The sequence below is a fragment of the Ixodes scapularis genome, unplaced genomic scaffold (genome assembly GCF_016920785.2).
Source record: "Ixodes scapularis isolate PalLabHiFi unplaced genomic scaffold, ASM1692078v2 PGA_scaffold1__304_contigs__length_218370807, whole genome shotgun sequence".
Lineage (NCBI taxonomy): Eukaryota > Metazoa > Arthropoda > Arachnida > Ixodida > Ixodidae > Ixodes > Ixodes scapularis.
The window spans coordinates 92,876,562-92,898,759 of NW_024609846.1; the positions used below are offsets into that span (position 1 = coordinate 92,876,562).

A 22,198-nucleotide genomic window follows, 5' to 3' on the forward strand; every position below is an offset into this window, starting at 1 on the left:
GTGGATCGGCTTCGCCTTCACGACCGAGATGGTCATTCCGGAATGATCAGTGACGTCATGGACTTCACGCGCGGAAGTTCAAATAAATCTCTCGCCGTCAATATTAGTATAATTTTTTTCTTCTCCCGTAATTTTTGTTTGACACGCGTGGTTTAATTAGACTTACAAAACAAAACTTGTTTAGGGGCTTTGTAAACTGCTGCCAACTGTGTTTGAGTAAGGATGTCACGAACTTTCGTAGGACCGAATTGTTAGGTCGAACTTTCGGGTTCGACTGGTTTGACGAACCTTCGACCTTTTAACCAGATTCGACCGGTTCGACTTTGTGGACAGTGTGGATATTTTTTATGCAAAGCGTTATCTTAATTTTATGAACAGTTGCAATTAAAATAAACTAATTCTAACCACCGAAGAAGTTAATACCTTAATTTTTTTTACTGTATTAACTAAAATAGTCAATCAGAGCTGCCCTTAATTTATCCGTTAGCCATCACCATCCAATCCGAAGCCAACTGGGCGGCCGGTCGCGCATGCGCATAGCAGTCGAACCTGAGTCGAACCTTTGCCGAACTTTTCATAAAAGTTGGAAAAAGTCGAACCTGGTCGAACTCGAACATCGACCGGTTCGCGACATCCCTATGCTGAGGCTTGCGAGTTCTTTTCCCTTTTCATTTTCCTGGACCTAGGATGTCGATCATATTCGCTCGTTCTCGCGTTTTGGTAGCAGCGGCAGCAGGAGTGCCACAAGTCTTATTTCTGCTCGCAACGTTACAGGCGTTTCCGGCCAGCCTCTGTATCATCGATCGTGGACTTGCGCTGAAGGCCACCTTATGAGCGCTGCAAACACAGCAGGTCCCTTATTCGACAAGCGGCAACAGGAGCTGCGGGCCGCCAGGGAACTGTGCTAGAAGAACCGACGGACCAGGGATACCACTGTTATGGCAGCGGCGGCAGCAGGAGTGCCACAATTATTATTTCTGCTCGCAACGTTACAGTTTGGATATCTGTTCTATTTCTTAGTATTTCACTCATGCAATTCATTGTCGACTGCTGCAGCTGCCGACTTACTGTTTGCCGTTGTGTTTGAAACTGCCTCATTGACGCGACAGTGTGACGGCTCATGGTAACCTAGTGTGTTGCATATGCCATGGCTGACACTTGTTTGTGTTGCGATGACAAACTTACAGACGAAGATGGTTCAATGAAATGCGCAGAATGTGGTTACAATTATATCACTTTGCTAGTTATTCTGGCGTCTCCGAATCAACCTTTAAATCGAAAGGTGAAATCTGGCGGAAGGCATGGCGTTGCCAGACATGTAGGACTGCCAAGTCGAGGAGCAGTCGGGGTGAAAAACCGAGACAAGAACTTGGCAGCTGTCATCATTGGCATAAACCAGAAACTTAGCACCCTCATGGAACTAATTGATACTGTCTCGGCGATCGAAGTGTCCGTAAACATGATGTGGACGCAGTATGACGAAATTCTCAAACAGATGTGTCAACATGACACCGAGATAAAGGACCTAAAGAAAAGGATGGCGAACATGGAAAACCGAGAGAAAGAAGTAAATGTACAACAAATGACGCAGGACATAAACGCACTCGATTGCCAAACCAGAAAGATGAATCTTGAAATCCACGGAATTCCGGACTCTGAGCGCGAAAACCTTTACAACAAAATCAACCAGGTGGCTGAAAAGCTGGGTGTGCCCGTGCTCACTGATAGCGAAATTGTGGCGTTGCACAGGCTTCCAGCTCGGCCAGATAAACTTCCCGGCATCATTGTGCGCTTTGCAAAACAGTCAACCCGGGATCAATGACTGTCTTACTTCTGTACCTTCAAAAATACTGGAGCACATAATCCATAATAATCTATCCCTTCACCTAGATTCCATTTCCTTTTTTAACAAGGCACAGCACGGCTTCCGTAGAAACTTTTCTTGTGAAACACAGCTTCTTTGCTTAACCCATGACCTTTTTTCTAACCTCGACTCCGGTTTACCAACTGATGCTGTATTTCTTGACTTTGCTAAAGCTTTTGACAAAGTACCGCATAACCAACTCCTACTAAAACTTTCATCGTTAAACCTTGACACCAACGTACTATCATGGATTAAATCTTTCCTCTCGCAACAAAACCAGTTTGTTTATGCTAACGACTCTTCATCTGCTTGGCCCCTGTAACATCCGGTGTGCCCCAAGGAACAGTCCTTGGTCCCCTACTCTTCCTTATTTACATCAACGACCTTCCACTTCAGGTGTCTTCATCAATGTGTTTGTTTGCAGATGACTATGTCGTTTATCGTAAAATAGCATCTCCCTCTGATTCTGCAGCGCTACATGATGACCTTGACTCTATTAATAAATGGTATAGTAATTCGCAAATGTCCCTCAACGGTAACAAATGTAAACACATGCGCTTCTCTCGTTCCACCTTCCAAACTTCCTCTCCTCTTACTCTTAATGATGTTCCTCTACAACAAACTGACACATACAAGTATATTGGTGTTCTTCTAACTAAAAACCTCTCTTGGGACAGCCATATTAATTCAGTGTTGTCTGCTGCTAACCGAAGCCTAGGCCTCCGTCGCAACTTCAGATCTGTCCCAAGTAACCTAAAGCGACTCCTTTAGATTTCCTTAGTACGATCGAAATTAGAGTATATGCATCCTCCATTTGGCACCCTCACCTTTCTTCACTAACAGACAGTATTGAGGCTGTCCAAAACCGTGCTGCCCGGTTCATTGCACCTGACTACTCACGTGTTTTTAGTGTTACTCGAATGAAATCTGACCTTTGTCTTCCCTTACTTGCTACTTGACGGAAAATGTTTCGTCTGTGCCTATTGCATAAAGTCTATTATTCCCCCCTACTACATCAGACTCTTCTCACTCCGCCAACCTGTTCGTCTTCTAGACTAGATCATCCTAAAAAAATAGCCTGGCCGCGATGTTTTTCCGCAGCACATCAAAACGCCCTTCTCCCCGACGCAATTGTGGACTGGAATTCCTTCCCGGTGACATCGCAGCCATGGAGGACTCCGCCGCATTTCGCGAAGTGATTCAGCAATATTGTAATACCCACTCCCCTCTCTAACGCCCCACGGCCTTGAGGGTATTATAAATAAATAAATAAATAAATAAATTGCTCGAAAAAAGAAAAAAAGTTTGGACCGAACGGGGAAGGATGGCTACATCCTTGAAAACCTAACAAGGCAAAACCGCGCCCCGCTCTGGGCAGCTAAGGAATGGGCAAAGCAACATGGCTACCGCTACTCGTGGCGCAGGAATGGGAAAATCGTCGTGAGGCGGAAGGAAGGTGACGCAGCTATCGTTATCAAATGGGAGACGGACTTGGAACGATAGACGTGAGGAAATTTAGGTCTTGTTTTCTGCGTGAATCTTCTTTTTTTTAATTATGGCAAAACAAAACTACTTTGTTCCGTCAGAATTAAAGTCTTACCTGGGAAACGCGTATTCCAGTTCTTTTAAATGTATTCATTTAAATACTCGGTCCGCTAGAAAGAAAACTGTGGAGCTTGATTTTTTTTTATCAGTTTTGTTTTTTGTTTGATGTTAATATGTTATCACAGACGTGGTATACTGATGAAAGCGACGTTTTTGAATTACCAATGTATAAGAGCTATTTTTTGAACGGATGCCAAGGTATAAAAGCTATTTTTTGAACGAAAAAGCTGCAGCTTTTTCGCCTAAGGACCCCCGACACTGTGTTGGAAATAAGATTTAATTGAATTAACTTGAATCAAATGGTCGTGGAGGGGGTGTGTCACTAATGGTTTGGAATAGCACCTGCTGCGAAATAGTAGAAGAATTCTCATGCGTTAATAAAGACTTTGAAATGCTATCCTTGCTTGTAAATCACAGCATGCTATCGGTATTCTACAGACCGCCGGGTGGACGTCTAACATTGTTTTTTTTTTTTTCTGTACACATGTTTTAGTTACGCTAATGAGAACAAATATAACATTATCCTGGGGGTATTTTAACATGAACATGCTTGTGGACACCCCGGCAAAAGCAACAACAAATGGATCTGCTAATTAATGTTGGTGGCTGCAATAATGTGATAACGTCCCCCACAAGAATCATGTCTGATTCTTCAACATTGCTCGATCTGCTCTTCACAAATTATGACTTACCGTATATAAAATCGGGGATAATGACCACTGACATCAGTGGCATTTAGGTGTCTTTATCTGTATAAAAAGCAGATCATTAGAGATAAAAGTCCAAAGCTACATGCATCCTTTCAAAATATTACAACTAAGAGCCTTTCTGTATTTAGGCAGAGACTTTCAAGTTTGGGATGGGGTGAGGTATACGAAAAAAGAGGACGCGAATGAAGCATACAACTTGTTTTTACACACATTCGTACAGATATGTAGAGAATGTTTTCCATATAAATCAGTTAAGATAACGAAAAAATCCGTAAGGAATGGATTACCCCGGAGCTACTATAGTCCGTCGCAACCTAAGAACGAAGGGCGAGGGTAAGACGGGCCGGGGAGTTGGAAGCAGACAGAACGCTGGAGAAGAGACGGGGAAACCTCCTTCTCTCTTTAGCGTTCCGTCTGCTTCCTCCTCCCCGGCCCGTCTTACCCTCGCCCTTCGTTCTTAGGTTGCAACGAGAAAAAATATTTTGTACAAATAATTTGTAAAAACGAGAGAGTCTGAAGCTTTTAAAACATTCAAAGTATACCGCAACAGACTTACAAATGAGCTCAAAAGCGCTAGAGATAAATGCTTCAACAACCTATTTTCATCATCAGCTAAGCGGACGGGCATCACATGGAAAAATATTAATAATGTTCTTAATCGTTTATCTGAAATAAAACGAATTCATAAAATCTGTCTAGGTAATGAAGAACTAAAAGAGCAAGGGTTAGCAAACGCCTTTAATAATCATTTTGTGAACTTGCCGAGAGATAGTCCTGATGAAAATGCTTGCTCATATATTGAAAACAAAAATTAGCAGTCCCTTTTTTTTTTTTTTTTTTGAGCCAGTTGTAGATACGGAGGTGACGCTGACGTTTTTATCACTAAAGAACAGCGCAAGTTGTGACGCTGACGACATGCAAATAAGGCCCATAAAACATGTTATAGATTTAATATCTCCCTGTTTGACGCGCATCTTTAAATTGTGTTTGCAGTGCGGGGTCTTCCCTGAAAAAATGCAGATTGCCAGGGTAACTGCTTTGTATAAAAAGGGCGATAAGAATGACATGGGGAATTATAGACCTATTTCAATTATATCAGTGTTTTCTAAGAGCTTCGAAAAAATCTTGCTTTCAAGACTGATGAAGTTTTCGGATAAATACAATATACTGTAAAGGACTAAATTTTCGCGAGGACCTAATTTTCGCGAATTTCGCGAATCGCCTACAATTCGTGAAAAATACGCTCCGCGAACACTTCGGGCAATATGTGAACGCTACGGAAGCTACAATCGATTCGAGAAAATCAGAACCCGCGAATAATTTCAAATTTTAAGCTTTGGCCCGATTCGCGAAAATTTGAGCTAGCGAAGATTAAGTCGTTTACAGTAATCACTCCGTCACAGTTTGGGTTTCGTAAGGGCCGATCTACGGAACTCGCTCTCCTAGAACAAAAATAATACATTTTGCAAAGTTTTGAGGATAAAAAAAAAAAAAAAAAACTGACCCTTGGGATTTTTATTTATTTCACCAAAGCATTTGATTATATAAATCATAGGCTGCTCATAAAAAAAAAAACAATAATTAGAGAAGTACGGGTTTTTTTGAAACCGCGTCAGCTCTCATTTCGTCATACCTTGCTCATCGTAAACGGTACGTGCATATTAACGGTTATTCTTCTGACATTAAACCAATCGTATCGGGTATCCCACAAAGCAGCATTCTGGGCCCTTTTTGTTTAATTTATATATTAATGACATTGTCAATGTAAATAAAAGTACGAAATTTGTGATTTAATTACGCTGACGATACAAGTCTATTTCCTTAAAGGAGACATGCTGTCTTGAACTAGCAAATAGGACTAATCAAACTCTCCATGAGCTGGGTAACGTAAACAAAACCAAGGCTGATTTTTTTTTAACCAAAAAAATAAATTTCTATCGCAACAGATATCGTGTTGGATTCGACCAAAATAGAGGTTTTGGCTCGCTTCAAAACACTTGGTATTATATTCACGAAACGATTGACATGGGATGACCATGTAAATGATATTTTGGTAAAGTTGTCACGGGTCGTTGGCATTATGCCGTCATCGCTCCATTCTGCCAGCAAGTGTTAAATTAATCATCTAGAACCCTTTATTTCTCTCGTATGTGCACCACTGTCATATTGTCTGGGGAAATACTACTAATGCAAATTTAAATAAGATACTTGTGCTCCAGAAAACAAATAGTACGAATTATCAGTAAGGTTCCATATGATCACCCTAGCAGATCTCTTTTCGAAAGTTTGAATGTATTGCATGTGTATAGTTTATATAAATGCCGTTTATGCCTAAGTTACAAGTCCGAAGTCATGAACAATATATGTCATTTTGTCAACCTAGCGTCTCTGACGAGGAGATATCCAATATATTCAACTCGCAACATAGAAAACGGGAAAGTGCCAAATTGCAGAACTACTTACGGTGAGCAGATGTTATCGAATGCGTTACCCAACCTACTTAATTATCTGAATACTCAAAATATGGAACTCCCAACATCATCCCAACATCAACACCAAAAAAAATCCAATCCTTTTTTAAGCGTGTAATTTGATGACTTCGATCGAGCAATGCTCTAGTGTCCTGACGTGTGTATAGTTCTTATGTCAGTTCGCCATAAGCTTATAATTTATCATAACTTATATAACAGTGCTTAATCATGCTCTCTATATCTCTGAATATGTGTGATTTGTTGTGATAATCATACATTTTTATTTAATTGTTAGAGTTGAACTTGCTATATTCTGCAATGTCATATTTTGAATCGCTATTTTTTTTTTTTTAACTGACTTGTATTTTCTGTTTTTTTTTTACTTTGTGTTCTTTGTGAGCTGCCACTGCTGCTGATTGTAGGGAGGGGGCCGGGGACTCGTCAAGCTACATTTATGCAGCTGTTTTTCCTGGGTCTCCTGCCATCACGGATGTGATGGCGAATAAACATTTATTTATTTATAGTTGAAACGTGGTCGCGCCGTGTGCAAATAGCCTCCGTCGACTTCCGGTTCTGAACTTGACGGCGGGTTCTGCAGTATTTGCGGAATCAAATATACACGCAGTGGCGTACCAACTTGTTTTTGAGGGGAAGGGGGGGGCAAACCAAACCCCCCCCCCCCCCCACACAAGACTGGTGGGGCGGTGCCCTTGATATCCCTTGGGCGCCGCCGGCCAGTGTTTGCCCTGCCCAATGGCGGCTGTTACAGGGGGGGGGGGGGCAAATACATGCCCCCCCCCCCCTCCGGTTGGTACGCCCATGTATACACTCTATGTTCTGGAAATAGCGTTTCTTCGAGCTATCAAACTTAATTTATTCATAATATAAAAAAAATAATGAGTAAAAAATTTTGAAATATACGTGAACCGGGAGTGTGCCGGGGCTAGCCAATAGACAGCGCAGGCACGTAGCCAGGGGGGAGGCCCGTGGGGCCCAGGCACCCCCCCCCCCCCCCCCCCCCCCCCCCGAAAGAAAATCCTGACTACGTGCCTGAGACAGCGCACTGAGTTTCTTGGCAAATAAATAAGGGCGAATGCTCGCCCTTACTTCTGCTATCCCCCGTCATAGCAGTTTAATGCAAAGAATTCGTGCAATGTTCAATCTCTATTAAAACGTACTGCATTCATTTAGCAGTTTCAATTTCTGGCCATTTTCGTGCTGCAAGAGTTGCATAATGTTTAATTTCCATTCAAAGTATGACCTTCATTTAGCAGCTTAAAATTGTTGTCAATTTCAGTCAGCAAGTTTACAGGTGTTATTTTTAGACCTTGAGACAACTGTTATTATCCCGAGTATCCTGGGGAATTTTATTCCCATTGTTTTCTTTTCCAGTGTTATAAATGTTTATTAATTTGCTAGTTTACTGCAAATATTTTCAGTCATCTTGAACCCTGCATTTGTTAACCACATACACGTTTAAATAAAATGTTTAGAACATAATGTTTATTGCCCTGTTGTAAAAGGTATAAAAACATTTTTGTGCAGTTGTGCACTAGGGTTATTTTGACTGGATATACTTGAACACTTTTTTATATTTGACATCCTTAAAGTATTTACACGCTCATTATCTCAATATGCTAAACTGTAAGCTGAACCCCAACTTCCTTGGAAGCTTTGAAGCTAAACTAAATATTTGCAGCTTAGCTGCCTTCTACATTAGGCATCCCATAATTGTTAGGTTTGCTAAACCTATTCTCTGGTTATGCTCCTTGCACTGTTCACCCCTTTTCGGGAACAATGATTTTTAGAGCCCAGTAGTCATAATGAACAGTACGGTGCCTGCAATGCGTCTTTGACTGGTGTCTTTGAAAGCGGTCCAGAAGTGGTTACAACGTATGTCAGGAGCTGGCGTGCATGGGCGTACCAATCGGGGGGGCAAGGGAAGCGCTTGCCCCCCCCCCCTAAGTTTTCGGAGGGGGGGGGCAAGGCATGTGTTTTGCCCCCCTAAAAAAGCCGCCACTGGGCACGGCAAACACTATCCGGCGGTGCCACAGGCATGCCAAAGGCACCGCCCTGGCCATGGGGGGGGGGGGGGGGGAGAGGGGTTCTGGTTTGCCCCCCCCCCCCCCCCCACTCAAAAACAAGTTGGTACGCCACTGCTGGCGTGTCATGCTGTTGGATGTCGCAAATCTGGTGGTTTGTTATATGCGTTTCAGCAAAGACGAAACGCAAGTGTCGCTTTGTCACAGTGTTTCAACTCCTGGCCACTAATGCTCCCGTGGATTGTCAAGCTGATAGCGACCTACATCAGAAAAAAGAGTCTGCTTTCTCCAGCTCCGCTGTTTCGCCACGGCCAGGGTCGCTGCAGGGTACGGCACGCCACAACTGGGGAGTCATCGAACGGAAATCGAAGTACAATAAATGAAGACACGACCAGCACGCCAGTTGGAGACCTGTTCCAATAGAGGTCTATTGGTGTGTTGGGATATTCCAATGAACCAATACGCCATTATTGGAACGGGCCCAACACACCAATATGCCTCTATAGGACCAATGCACCAGTGGGCCAATAGGACCAATACACCAACAGGATTCTAATGGATCAACAGGTGGCACCTACCGGTTACGATAGGATTCTGTTGGTCTGTAGGTTTACTGGACCATAATCTTATACATATAGGATCCTCTATTGGAATTTTTGCTAGGGGAGCGACGGCACAAGGGACGAGAGTCGGCGACGCGCGAAGGAGATTTCCCACTGTCGTTCGGTGCGTCGCTCGGTTTTTGAATTTCCAGAAAACGTCGCTTTGTCGCTTTCTCCTGCAGTGGTTGGCCTCGTCGCGCGACTGATCGAGAGACAGCGAAGAGAGTCGCCGTCGCTTGTCTCGTCGCTCGCCATATCGCGCTTACATTTTATACTAAACTCCCGCTGTATAATTCAACCAACGACCAATTTGTTTTGTGTTGTGTGTTCCATTCCTTTGTCCTTCCCCTTTGTGCGTTATGTTCAACATGTCGCACTAATTAATTTGACTTACAGTAGCAACAGGGGCGGATGCAGGAATTTCCTGAAAAGGGGGGGGGGGGGGGGTCAGGTGTTGGTCGGCGTACCATTTGTTTAGGAAACCCCTCCCCCTCTCCCTCGTTTCACGCCCTAAATTTTACACATGCAGAAATCAAGAGGGGGGTCAGGACATCCGGACCCCCCCCTCTAAATCCGCTTCTGAGTAGCACACAGGGCCGTACCCAGAAAAAAATTTCGGGGGGGGGGGGGGGGGGGGGGGGGGGGGGGTTCGGGGACAACGGCGGCCATTTTGAAAGTGTCCATTGTCTTATTTTCGCCTATAAATCATGTGCATCGGTGGCATATAATGGAGAGTTACAGCAAACCGGAGAACCGGTCCCGGTTTGGTACCCGGTAGCCGACCGGCGCCGCTGCGCGTGCGCAGAGGTGGAGATTAAAATCGGCTGGCTGCCAGTGCACCGACCAGGGCCGTACCCAGAAAACAATTTCGGGGGGGTCAGAACCCCCTAACACCCCCCCCCCCCCCCCCCCCCCTGGTTACGGCCCTAATAGCACACGAACCACCACAACATAGTCATCGTGAAAAACCAAACATGTGTTTATTGCTCCTTCCTTTTGACTGGTGCTCTGGATTACATAAATGTCATCGATGAACAACGCGGTAACAGGGAACAATAGACTTTCCCCTCCTCACATCGAATCAACAAAGGTATCGATGCACTAAACTTGGGTATATATAATAACAATGACGAGAACAGTGGATAAAAGAAAACGGGGGATGGACTTCAAGTCGCGTTCCAGAAACACTCCTTGTTCTCCTTCCATTCGGACAGTCCGTCGTCGTAGATCTCTTTCTTCCAGACGGGCAGCCTGCTCTTGACCTGGTCGATGATCCACTTCACGGCCGCCTGAGATTCCTCCCTGTGCGCTGACGAAACGACGATAACGATGCTCGCTTCCCCCACCGGCACTTCGCCCAGCCGATGCACGACGGCGACGTTCTTGACGTTCCACTTGGTGCGGACGTCCGCGCACATCCTGACCAGCTCTCGCTCGGCCATGGGCCCGTACGCCTCGTAGCTGAGCTTCAGCACCCTCTTGCCTTCGAAGTGGTTTCTCGTCGTCCCGATAAACACGGAAATCGCGCCGCAGTCCGGGGCACCTACCTGCGAAATCAGCTTCTCCGTGTCGATCTTGGACGTGCACAGCTCCGTGTAGTCCATCGCTGCGCTTGCTAGGCTTCTAGCCGCCGCTGATGGGAGGTATAAAGGCGATCTCGTCGTTTGGGCGCAACGTCAGCTGAGCGCCGGATTCCACGTACGATTCGTTGACGGCGATGACGGCGCAGTGCTGCAGCGGCCGCAACTGAGGGTGGGTGGAAAAGAGCACCTGCTTCAGCTCTTCGACGTCTCGGAGCACGCTCGGGAACGGGAGCGAGAGTTCGGAGACGCCACCGGCTAAATCGCGGGCCTTGGCGAACAGGAGCACTTTCACGACGACTTCGGGGTGCATGGCATCTCGTCGTTGTTGTTGCAGTGGAGAGGACCGGGCCTTCGACGTCGCTTATCCTCGTTGCAGGTCTCGAGGACGTTTTACGAGGTACATGGGCTCCATTTAGGTCAGACGATTGCGTGGACCGGTGTGTTCGCAGTTACCCTTCCTACGAGCTCGACGACAGACGCACATGCGTCTAACCGGGAATCCCGCGACCTTTAAATGCCTTCTATCTATACTAGGCGTGACGTTTTAAGTGAAAGCTTCTCTAATTTGAATAGATGGCGCCACATGTTAGTCATAAATGTTATAAAAGCAGTTGAAAAAAGCATAGAGTTATTGAAAAAAGTGAGGAACAAAAGTGGTACGTGTATACCAAGAAAGTGCAAAAAATGACTATGAGAGTGTTATAAAAACAAAATTAAGTGTTTTTTTTGTTATTTTTGTTTCCACCGACCCGACTTGAGAGCAGTGACGTCATATCTTGGCGACTAGCGGCAAACGCCCGGGGGTTCCAACTCCTGTCACAAATGCAAGGGGAACGCGGGGAACGTGAGGAGAAAATCGTTGTTTCTTGAATATTTTGGGGATGTACATATACGGAACGACAATAGCTTTTGATTTGGTAAAGGAACAGTTTACAAGAATTTGCGCCAAGTTGTGTGCCGTGTAAGAATGTATTTCTTTTTTTTTTTTTTTTATTGCCTGAGCTGAGCGGCATTGTGCAGCAGACGACGCGGCGACGTCACACCATTCACGTGACCCGCACAATCGTCTGCTCCAAACGTCATTGCTTTGGAAATTGCCTTCTCAAAATTTTCACACGCCTCTAAAATTATGGAAACTTTGACAAAGTGTTTAGTACTTTCCCTTTACCAGCTTCCCGACAGACCCACGACAGACCAGTATCGAAAAGTGTGAACTCGGCGTTTACTTTTAATCAGCCGTGTTGCGTCGATCGTCATGTGTCGTCCCATAGGGCGGGCGGGGCGGGCGCCCCCTGGAACTGGAACCCTGAGTACCACGTGACTCCCGCGGAACTGCTTTGTCGGCCATGTTGTGTGCGAACGACGCGGATCAAAGGATTGCGTTACTCTGCTCCGTAGGAGCTATGTAGTGCTCTAGACCCGACCACAGACGTATTTGGGGTCCTTGACCCCGCCGCACAAAGCTGATTTCTAGCGCGCGTTCTCAGTATTCGGTACTCTCGGCACGCTACTGCGTTGGCTACTGCGTACCAAATAACTGCGTGTCATTATTTCAAACGTGGCGGTAAAATGGCGCTTATATTGGGTAAATCAACAACCGGAACTTAAAACGACGTTCAATTGAAAAAAAAAAAAAAAGAACATAAATATTTTTTACTATCACTGGTTCACCAACGATGTTGGAAGAGAAGACCAGTGATCAGTCACTAACCAAACAAGTTAATTTCCAAGATTTTGTAGATGTTTTAGCTTCATAAATATTGTCAAATGTTTCTTACAATTAATGGGTCCTGCATCCAGCGATCACGAGAAGGATGTGCATATATTCATACTTACGAAGACTAAAATAAAATGCAGCTAAAAATAGTAAAAACAAGACGCTTCAGTATACAGCACACCGAACATGTCTTTGGTATTTTACAATAGAGATAACTAAGAAAACGGAATAAAAATAATTTGCAGAAAAATTCTCACGGCACTTTTTTAATGCCTACCTTGTTCGTATAACACGAGAACCACGCTAATAAACCGACGAAGCTGACCAAGAAACAGGTATATTTGCACCCTTGGACACATCGACCATTTTTCGAAAGAGCGCTGGCAAACTAGCTCACTGCATAAGCCAGAAAGTTTGCAGTGAAGCCATCCTGTAACTTTTTTTTTTTAATAGTAAATTAATCCTTCGCGTGTATAAAACACAATCAATATTATTTATATATCCGGTAATACTCAAGAGCCCTAAACAGACGAAAACAAAAATGCCCGATTATCGGATACGAGGGAGTTGGAAAAGCGAGAGTTCCAGATAAGCGCACTAACGACTGCGCGCATGCACCACACTACTCGCGTCGCTCATTACTTTACTGTGAATGAATATCAACTGCAGATACCAGAAACTTTGCTTTTCACATAATCCAGTGCAACGTATGAGTGAGCGAACGCGCAAGACAAAATCACGCGCCAGATTTTAATTGCCCGCATTAATGCAGGCCCTTGATTAGCTGCACCTCGCACGCGCGTGCTCCAGCACGCATGACGTCAGAGCGTTTAAGAATTCGTACCAGACGGCGTTTTTGTTACCACCAACTCAAGCGCCTTTTTTTCCAGCGCGTTTGTTTCCTCGTAATCCGGCACCGGAAACGCGGCCATACGTCCGCACGTGCGTCATATCCGCCTTTTTCCCGCGATCATCCGCGCAGCCGCGAACAGAATCTGACGGAGCGCATGCGCCGACTTGGTGCTACTAAATTCACTACGGGGTCTCGGGCGGTTTGTGCACGGGAGCCGCACCCTGCTCAAGGCGGACGGGAAAAAAAATTTACGAACACGCTTTGGATTCTTGTGCACTGGGCGAGTTTCGAGGCGTGGATTGGATGTTGCAGTGTGGATTTTGAGGTTCGTCGGTTAAGCGTAGCGGACACTCTTCCATGCTGCTCAACGAACGGCTGTGACGGCAGGCCGGGAGACCATTCGCCCCACGGCAAGCCTGGGACACCCGGCGACTAGCTAGGCCTATTCTTAGAGGGAAGTTACACTCGGAAGGTATGGCTGCTCCTGCTTCTTCTCGGCGTGTTTCACTTGCTTGCGGATGGCGCGCGGACGGAGCTTGCTTCTGCGCGTGCAGCGGTGGGCCCGGGGAGCCCTTGGATGTCCAGTGTTCGGCGGAGATTGACAATTATTCTTGAGTTAGGGCTAGCAAAGCTCCTCCCAGCGCCCTGCAAATGGCGGATATTGTGTTTTGATAAGCCGATTACATTTCCTTAGCTGTGCGCGGATTGCCGCACGGCTGCAGCTTTTCGTCCGGTGGCCGGAGACCCAGAGTAACCCTAAACATTGTACCGGTACAACCGTCGGCATCGTACCTAGAACGTGGCAAGGAGCGGCGGTGCAGCTCGGGGCACCTTCGTTTTCGAGGAGCTTGCGTGACAAGGATGATTTTGCGTGCAAGAAAGGCGCCCGTGCACTCGCGTCGCTATCTTTGGGGCAAAATTCGAGCGGATTTCCCGCCTTTTAAAACTCCAAAAGCGAGTTAAACGGAGACCTTGAATCTGTGTGACAGGGAGGCGTGGCATTGGAACGCGCCGAACGGCACTGCTTGTTAGATCGGCGATAGCCCTAAAAAAAATGATCGCTGGCATGTTTTGTGCTGAGAGGACTCTGCAAACGCCCGTTTTGACGTTTGCGTCGTGTTGTGTGTATCGCTGTACTTGAAAACCTCGGTTTATGGTGCATCTTTGGCAGCGGGACAGTGCAAAAGTGTACGCGATTCTCTAGGCACGATCGTCGTGCAGCAGTTTTAAGGCCTAACAAACAGGACGCTGCTAGTGACAGATGGATGTGATTCAGGCGAGGTTGTGAGGCTGTACAATCGGTACCTCGAGAGCTTGCGACGGGCAGCCGTTTGAAGGGCTCCTCCGTGTCTCCAACGCAAGTATTTCTGGTTTCCTTTCACGACGTATTTTGGGAGTGCAATCCGGTACCCTTCGGTCAGGCTGCCTTGAGATCATCAGACTGTAGCGTTTAGCGAGCAAACGTTGTGGCTGTTCGCTACAAACCTATTCGGTGGTGGTGCTCGTGACGTCCTTATCAATCAGTAAGCATTAGCGTGCTTTCCGTGTCTGCGTTGATCTGAGGAGGCAGTTTTTGGCCCTCCTATCTTGTGAAGGTCTCAAATCGCTTGCTCGAGTAGAGATAGCTAAGCTTTCTCGTTTGCCGGATCAGTTGAAACGGTGGGAGGTCTTGCCTTTCCTTGCACCCTGCCTTGCAATTGCATTGGAGTTGATAAAGGCAGTGCATCGGAATGTGGAGCTAGTTTACTTGCTCTCTGCAGTCCCGAGCTTGTGGCTTTCAGTGTTTATTCTGAAAAGCGGTGGTTCTACTGGATGCCCAGAGGGTAGATACTGTGTGCGAATTGCATAGTTGTTCCTGAGTTAATCCACAATCGAGGGGCCACTTGACATGATTGTGTGTGGGCATTGTTGTATGCTTCAAATTCGGCCTTCGTTTTTTGGCCGTAAATTTGAACCTATTCTTGGTGTGATTTGCATTGATCCTAGCATTTAACGTGATTCCTCTCTTTTGAGTTCTGAAAAAAAGTCTTCTGTGTCTTTGAAGCCCCACTTTTTTCGCAGCAGCTCACTTCTCCGCAGACACTACTGAACCTTGACTGATGGGACTGTTAATGAGTTCTAAACACTGTTGGTGGCTCTTGTAACCGTTTAATTTGAGGTTCTTTTTTTTCCTTCATCACAGCATTTCTAATAAGCATCTGCAAGGCCAACTTGCTTTTCATAGTGAAAGTATGTTTTCATTAATACATGAGAACCTACAGTCCCAGTGCCGTAAAACGGGGGTATGCCTAGAGCCATTCAGATGTCTGCTCTATTTTGGCATTGCTGCATATCACTTTTGTCCTGGCACTACTTTGACAACCTGGGAGTGATCGCCGAATTTCCTCCTGTGGCTGTACAGTGGTGCAAAATAAAAAGCATTGCTGATGACAGAAGTGAGTGTCTTGACAGCATTGCTCTCACTGACGCTTGCGGCAGTTGTCGGCACACAGGTTGAAGTTGACTGGCGAGTCCATGTGCCTGTGACCCCATGCCCAAGAAAGCGGATGACTTTGTAACAGAAAGCCTTATGGCTGCTTGTTGTGCATTGGGCATGGGGTTTTATTGAATATGGCTAACCTACAACTGATGTCTCACTCTGTCTTGCAGGTTGCGGAGCCTAAACTAGCAGAATGAATGAATTGGACAGTCTACGTCAAGAAGCGGAAACGTTAAAGAACACAATACGAGTGAGTATGCTTCGTTTTATGCAGGCACGAGTTTACCACTTACAGGACATCGCCATGGGCCACTGACATTTCTGCAGTTATGTAGGCCCTGTGGGTCCTGCAGATGAACAAACACTACCCTATACTTTGCATGGATGCCCTTGCTGTGCAGAAATTGTTTGGGGCAACATGCTCAGACTTAAAGGGAAGCAAACTATAGGAAGCATGCAATGCTTCGATTGGGGTCATATATAGCACACCACTGTATGAGTAGGTAGAAGTCAAGTAGGCAGTGAGAATCATCTGATTAGGCCACCATCACTTGCATGTGTAGCTTTCAAACACATTGCTGAATTGTTTTTGAGCCTTGTGTTGTGATCACTGCTTAAAACACAGTTTGGATTCACACCTGTGGAAATGGTTGAAGAATTAAATTTGGAGGGTAAAGTTTTCGAAGGATTCTTAAGGACATGTTTATCACATTGGCTTTCCACTAGAATGTTACGCGATAATACCAGTGATGTGATAGCTGCGCCAAAGGGCTAACCCTGCTACATCCTGCTACATTTTGCCAAAATCTGAGTAATTTACACCTGCACCAAAACATTTTCTGTCGCCTTTCAAAACCGAAACTAAACTGAGTACCGTAATTGTGCATGCGTCTGTTATGTGGCACAAGCGGCTGCCGACACAATGTACTCTGCATTAATTGTCCATCAGGTCCTGTATAGTTTTCCCGCCGTCTCGCATTTTGCGCGCTCGTCTCGTGGGTCTTGTCTCGTGTCTTGTTTTTAAAATATTTTCAACGATAGATGCGGGTGTGTGCGGACGCTCAGACGTTAGCATGCCGGGTACCAGCCATGTCGTAATGCTATGAAACGTAACCACATTTTTTGGGGGCGAGAGTTACTTTGTGAGCTGAAGCACTCGGTCCTAAAAGCAACGGCCGCGGGAAAGTTATATTTTGTCACTGCCTTCCTGTCATCGAGGTCGCGCGACGTCGGCTGTTGCCGTCCCCACTTCGCTGCAGATATGACACTTTCTAAATGAAACTAAGTACCGCCGCTTTTGACGAAACTCTGAAGGCTCGTTCACACACTTGTAACTGAGAATGACCGAGAGAGACTAGACCAATTTTAGGACCAGGTGCGCTGCTGCGGAGGTGATCCTAAGACGTTGTGAGAGGTTTAAAAACCGGTCATGTCTTTCTTCGTCCTACTCGGTTGCAAGTGTGTGAACGGCGCTTAAGACGTCGGGAACCAGTAAAACAATGGCAGGCGGTTTTTTGGAATTGCTCGGCATTGCCTACAGCACTGTACACCTGTGGGATGTCTCAGCAGTAAAAACACAAGCAGCGAGTTCTGTCTTAACAGATCACATCAGAAGACAACACAAAGTGCCCTTCGCACTTAAGACAAATGTTTTTATTTTTTTAAGATTATCTGCTCCGAAAGGCGCTCCAAGATGACTGAGGCAAATCACATCACTGTAATGCTAAGTACCATGGTGATTGGAATGCGGTATTTAGGAGGGGGGCATACCAGCCAACAAGATTACATTTCCACTTGCGTATGTTCTGAGCACATGGCTATTTTTCTTCTTTGTCTCCGTTCCTTGGGGCAGGCAGTGTAAATTGACTTGGTTCTAGCGAGACAGCATCTGCTGCAATTGTGCACCTTTGCGGAGCAATGAGTGCACTGCGTGACTGCAGTTTGTGGAAGCATGCCAGGACAATGCCTGTTCACTTTGGTTGGACACGGGGGAACAGAGCCTGCCACTATACTCCGTTCACCCCTAAGCTGACAGTACAGTGCAAGCTGCATGCTCGCTAGACCAGCGTATGTCTATCGCCATATGATCACACTCTAGCTCATTCCCATTGGTCAGGTAATGAAAGGGAAGTGGTTGATTGGTCCGGTGAAGTTTCCATTGCGCCGTCAACTTGGGTGCGTATGAAGCATAGTCTACAAAAATTGAGCTCTTTGGCAACAAGGCTACCCTGCATGCAAAGTGTGGCATTCACGTAAATGAACCACAATTGCATAACTGAGTAATTTTTTTTAATGGAAATGATTTTCTCTGGAAAACAAAAAGGCATGCTTACATGGATAGAGTATCCACTTCTCTGGAAAACAAAAAGGCATACTCACATGGATAGAGTATTCACTTCTCTGGAAAACAAAGGTATACCCACGTTAATGGTTTATCCACTTCTCTTTAAAACAAAAAGGCATACTCACATGGATAGAGTATCCACCTCCTTAAAAGGCTCACCTTGCAAAGTAAACTTTTTGAGCAGGAAAACTGGCTTGGTAGACATTAGTATCATGCAACTTGTAGTGTGCTGGTACGTGGCCCTAAAGGTTTCTGGGGAGTTTGGAAGAGGATTGGCGCGGCTTGTAAAAGAAAAAAAACTAGCTGAAATTGGAGTGTTTCAAGGCAGTGTGCTTAGTCCTGTTGCGGCAGTCTGAAAGGTTTGGGGACCGGAAGTTTTTTCTGGCGGACATAATCGCGATGCTCCTTTTTGCAGAATTATTGATATTTTGCCAAAGTGGCGTATCAGGTGAGTGAGCAGTGAGGTTGCCACCTGCAGCTAAGTTTGAACATAGCAGTGAGGTGTTGCACATGATTACCACTGTCTTGGTCTCAAGAAAAGAAAAAAAGCCAAGTTAACTTAGTGGAAAGCAGCCAGTCTTCCTGAATATGTAAGGGCTTGTGTAGTGATGCCTTCAGTTTATTGGGGTGATTTAGAGAAAGGAAACGGTTAACTACAACTTACAAGTGTTGGAACTAACACGTTACAGGTAGCGACGTTACTGGTAACGTGTTAGTTTTTTTTACTAACATACTCGTTAGAATCCCAAATGTCTATTGAGTAATGTCATTATTTTACGGTGTCTTACCAAATTACGTTATATGTCGCTCGTTACTTCTGATGAAAAATGGCCGCATGATTCTTCGAAAACAAATTTTTTTTTTCTGTACACTACGTAATGGTGGCAAAGAAACCCGAGCAAAGCTATGACAAAGCGATGTCATTTCAAACTTCTTTGGAAAGCACTTTTACTGTTCCCACGCGAGATTATCGCTGCAGCAAACCTCTACGCATCCTTGGTGCAGTCTTCGTATAGACCTTTCCAGCGGCAGTCTCGTACGAAGCGATTTACAGCGCGCGTCCCTGGTTTTGAAAGTGTACTTCAGTGTTGCCCGACTGCGCTGAGCTGTGGAGTTTCTCGTCAGTGAGCAGTGGCAGCCTGCGTAGGCGCAATTCCGGACGCTTTTGGAAACTAAATTGCCGCGTTTTCTTTTTTATTTTGTGTTCTGGTGGCGAACCTTATTTTGGAGAGGTATTTAAGAAAGTAGTGCTCTATTTTTAGGAACAAAAACAAAGAAATGAAAGCTGTTTTGGTGAGTCCGTGCGCGACAGAACAAATGCAACTGGAATGTTTGTTTCATTTTATGTTCATCGTTTTACGGCACCGTACACTCAGCCGTGTGTGTTCAAAGTATTTGACCACACAGGATATCCGAACTGCATGGATATTCACCGCCCACAACATGAAATTCAATGAGCCTCATCAATCGAACAACATATATTGTACGCACCCCACGGTGCCGCATTATTTGAACAGGATTTGAGAAAGGTCTCAAATAACACAGCATATCCAATATACAGTGTTGACGATAGTCACTTCACGACAATCGGACAGAATCCGGCGTGTTTTGGGGAACATGTAGAAGAGGGCAGCATTTTTGCACAGCTTCGAAGCAAATGAACGAACGTTTCTATTCTGTCCCCACACCCCGGACCCGACCCTATCAGCTATTTTTCGCGAAGACCCGAAACACAGCCGGGAAGGCTTTTTGGAGATTATCTCAACGGAAATAATCCTCCAAGAACGTCGAACTGCCTGCGTCACGGGCTGCTTGACGTTCGCTCTCTTCGTTCGTTTCCTGCGAAGGCCGTTCAGGCAACGAGCCCTGGTATTCCCTGGTTCTCACAGTGGAAGATAACATACATAGGGTAAGCATCTAAACAGGCGAATAAAGTAAAAACCTTCAAGAAAAGCCGGCGAACTCCGAATGCAAAATGCAGGTGGTGAGTCACGCTGACCGGGTTTCCACAGCTCAGGCGGGTGCCAGAAATTTCTGGCCGATAGGGGTCGCTCGATTCGCAAAATGGCGGCTGCCACAGCGCTCTTTTTGCAAAGGTCTATAGAAGCTGCTAAGATCACTGTCGCCGTACCCTGAGCAGCAGTCTTGCTGGAAAGAGACATCCGTTCAGAAGGCAAGTCTGCCGCTGCTAGAGGGATTTCGGCTCAGCGTTCCTAGCTACTCCAGCTGGTCACATCCTTCTCTTCAATGCAAATAAATTATCATTCTGTCAACAACCCAAAGGATGAACTCTTTTAAGTTTGGAAGCATTGACATTCCCACGCTTTGAACCAAAACAAGTGTCAGCAGTGGCCGGGTGCTGACTTGTCATTAATTGGAAATGCGACGTTGGTTTGGGAAGGAATAAAATTTTTATTTTAATGGGTTAACTTTGATTACATGAAGAGGTCTATTTTGCGTCCGTTACGTGGCGTGCATCCGGTCGTTCTTTTCAGAGCAGTTTCTTCTTCCCAGGCAGGTACTATGGGCAATGCTCGGTTCTCCAAATCGCGCTCGCAAAGCGTCGCATGTTGGAAGACGTACATTACAGATCCTTCCGAGGTCAGACAAACAAGCTGGGCTAGCTAAATGTGTTACTTACAGTTGTCCGAATCGAGCTCGCAAAAGCGTCGTGTGTTCGAGGATATACATTACACATCCATCCGTGGCCAGACAGACAAGCTGGGCCAGCTGACCAGTGGCAAGGTTATCGCAGCATTGAACGGTTACCGTCGCCAGATATGAACAGCTGTCATATACAGTGATGTCTCGTTAATATGGACACCTCAGTTTCCAAAAAAAATAGTCCATAACGTGAGTTGTCCATAATACCAGAAAAGAATGTTTGTCCTTGAAAATGGTGTCCATAGAGCGGGGGGTACCCATAGTAACAAGACATGGCTGTAGTAACAGTGAAATGAAAAGTAAGGACAAACTTAAAAGTAACGTCCTTTAGTCATGGCAAGTAACGACACCGGTATTTCGTTACATTTGCAAAATGGTAACGGAGCTCTGTTAGCTTTTTTCCATGCTAACGAGTACCCCTATTTCGTTGCTCATTTTCGGTAACGGGCACAACACTGCAACTTATTATGGTTAACCCTTTTGTGCTCAAAACTTAACTTGAAATGCTAGAGGCCTACACCCTGACATAGTTTTAGAACACAAAATAACAAAAATCTGGTCTGGGGAAAAAAAAAAAAATTGCCTTTCTTTGTAAGCATGTTTTCGAAAATTTGCTTGTGAGCAACATTGGGCATTTGCAGCACTACTTCACGTGGTACGAGTTAAAGCAGTTACGACATGCGAGAAGGCCCGGGTGCATTTCAAATTTTGCCTAGTAGAGAAAGGCATAACCGAATTTGTAATATTTGCGCTGGTCATTCTTCTCACAGTTTCTTTGAGGTTAGTAGTGCATGCCATCATACCTCACATTCATTGTTGGCTTTGGTTTTGAAGGATGAGTGATCTCCTTTGAAGGTGCATTTTGATCCTCCACTGCTAAGCGTAGGTACCCTCACACTTGTGACTGAGGGTGCTAAATTTATTAAGGGGCACAGAGTAAACAAACAGTTCTTGAGTTGTTGCTCCTGGGCAACGCTGGGCATCAGAACCACTCATTTTTGTTTTGCTACTATTGCACTTTTTATATCTGCCTCTGCAGTGCTTCCCATCTGTCATCTCTCTGGGTAACATTGTTTCAAGTTGGAACTTGAGTCTGATGTAAGCCATAATCATTCTGGTGGCTGTTATTTCTCACTGGCTGAAGTGTAGTCTTCCTTCACCATTTTGGCACTCAGCCCCATTGAGAGATTGGTGAAGAGTATACAACATTCGCTAAGTGTGCATTCCCAGGCCTAGTTTGAGAGAGTGCGACACTGCATTTCAC

General features: G+C 45.4%; 2 protein-coding genes across 4 annotated transcripts in view; one reads left to right on the forward strand and one right to left on the reverse strand.

The window, feature by feature from the left end:
• Positions 1-10,249: 10,249 nt before the first annotated feature.
• LOC8035479 (molybdopterin synthase catalytic subunit) lies at positions 10,250-12,129 on the reverse strand. Its single transcript, XM_029979979.4, has one exon. The coding sequence runs from the start codon at positions 10,896-10,898 to the stop codon at positions 10,461-10,463; it is 438 nt and encodes a 145-aa protein (XP_029835839.1). The 5' UTR covers positions 10,899-12,129; the 3' UTR covers positions 10,250-10,460.
• A 1,448-nt stretch (positions 12,130-13,577) lies between these two features.
• LOC8035476 (guanine nucleotide-binding protein G(I)/G(S)/G(T) subunit beta-1) overlaps positions 13,578-22,198 on the forward strand; it is a 41,363-nt gene continuing 32,742 nt past the window's right edge. Inside the window, exons 1-2 of one of the 3 annotated variants that reach the window (XM_002411339.4) lie at positions 13,578-13,919; positions 16,097-16,176. In XM_002411339.4, the coding sequence (XP_002411384.1) occupies positions 16,120-16,176 (57 nt within the window). In that variant the 5' untranslated portion in view covers positions 13,578-13,919; positions 16,097-16,119. Of the gene's footprint in view, positions 13,920-15,187; positions 15,282-16,096; positions 16,177-22,198 lie in introns of those variants that run through there. The other 2 variants (XM_029979977.4, XM_029979978.4) reach the window with 2 other exon arrangements.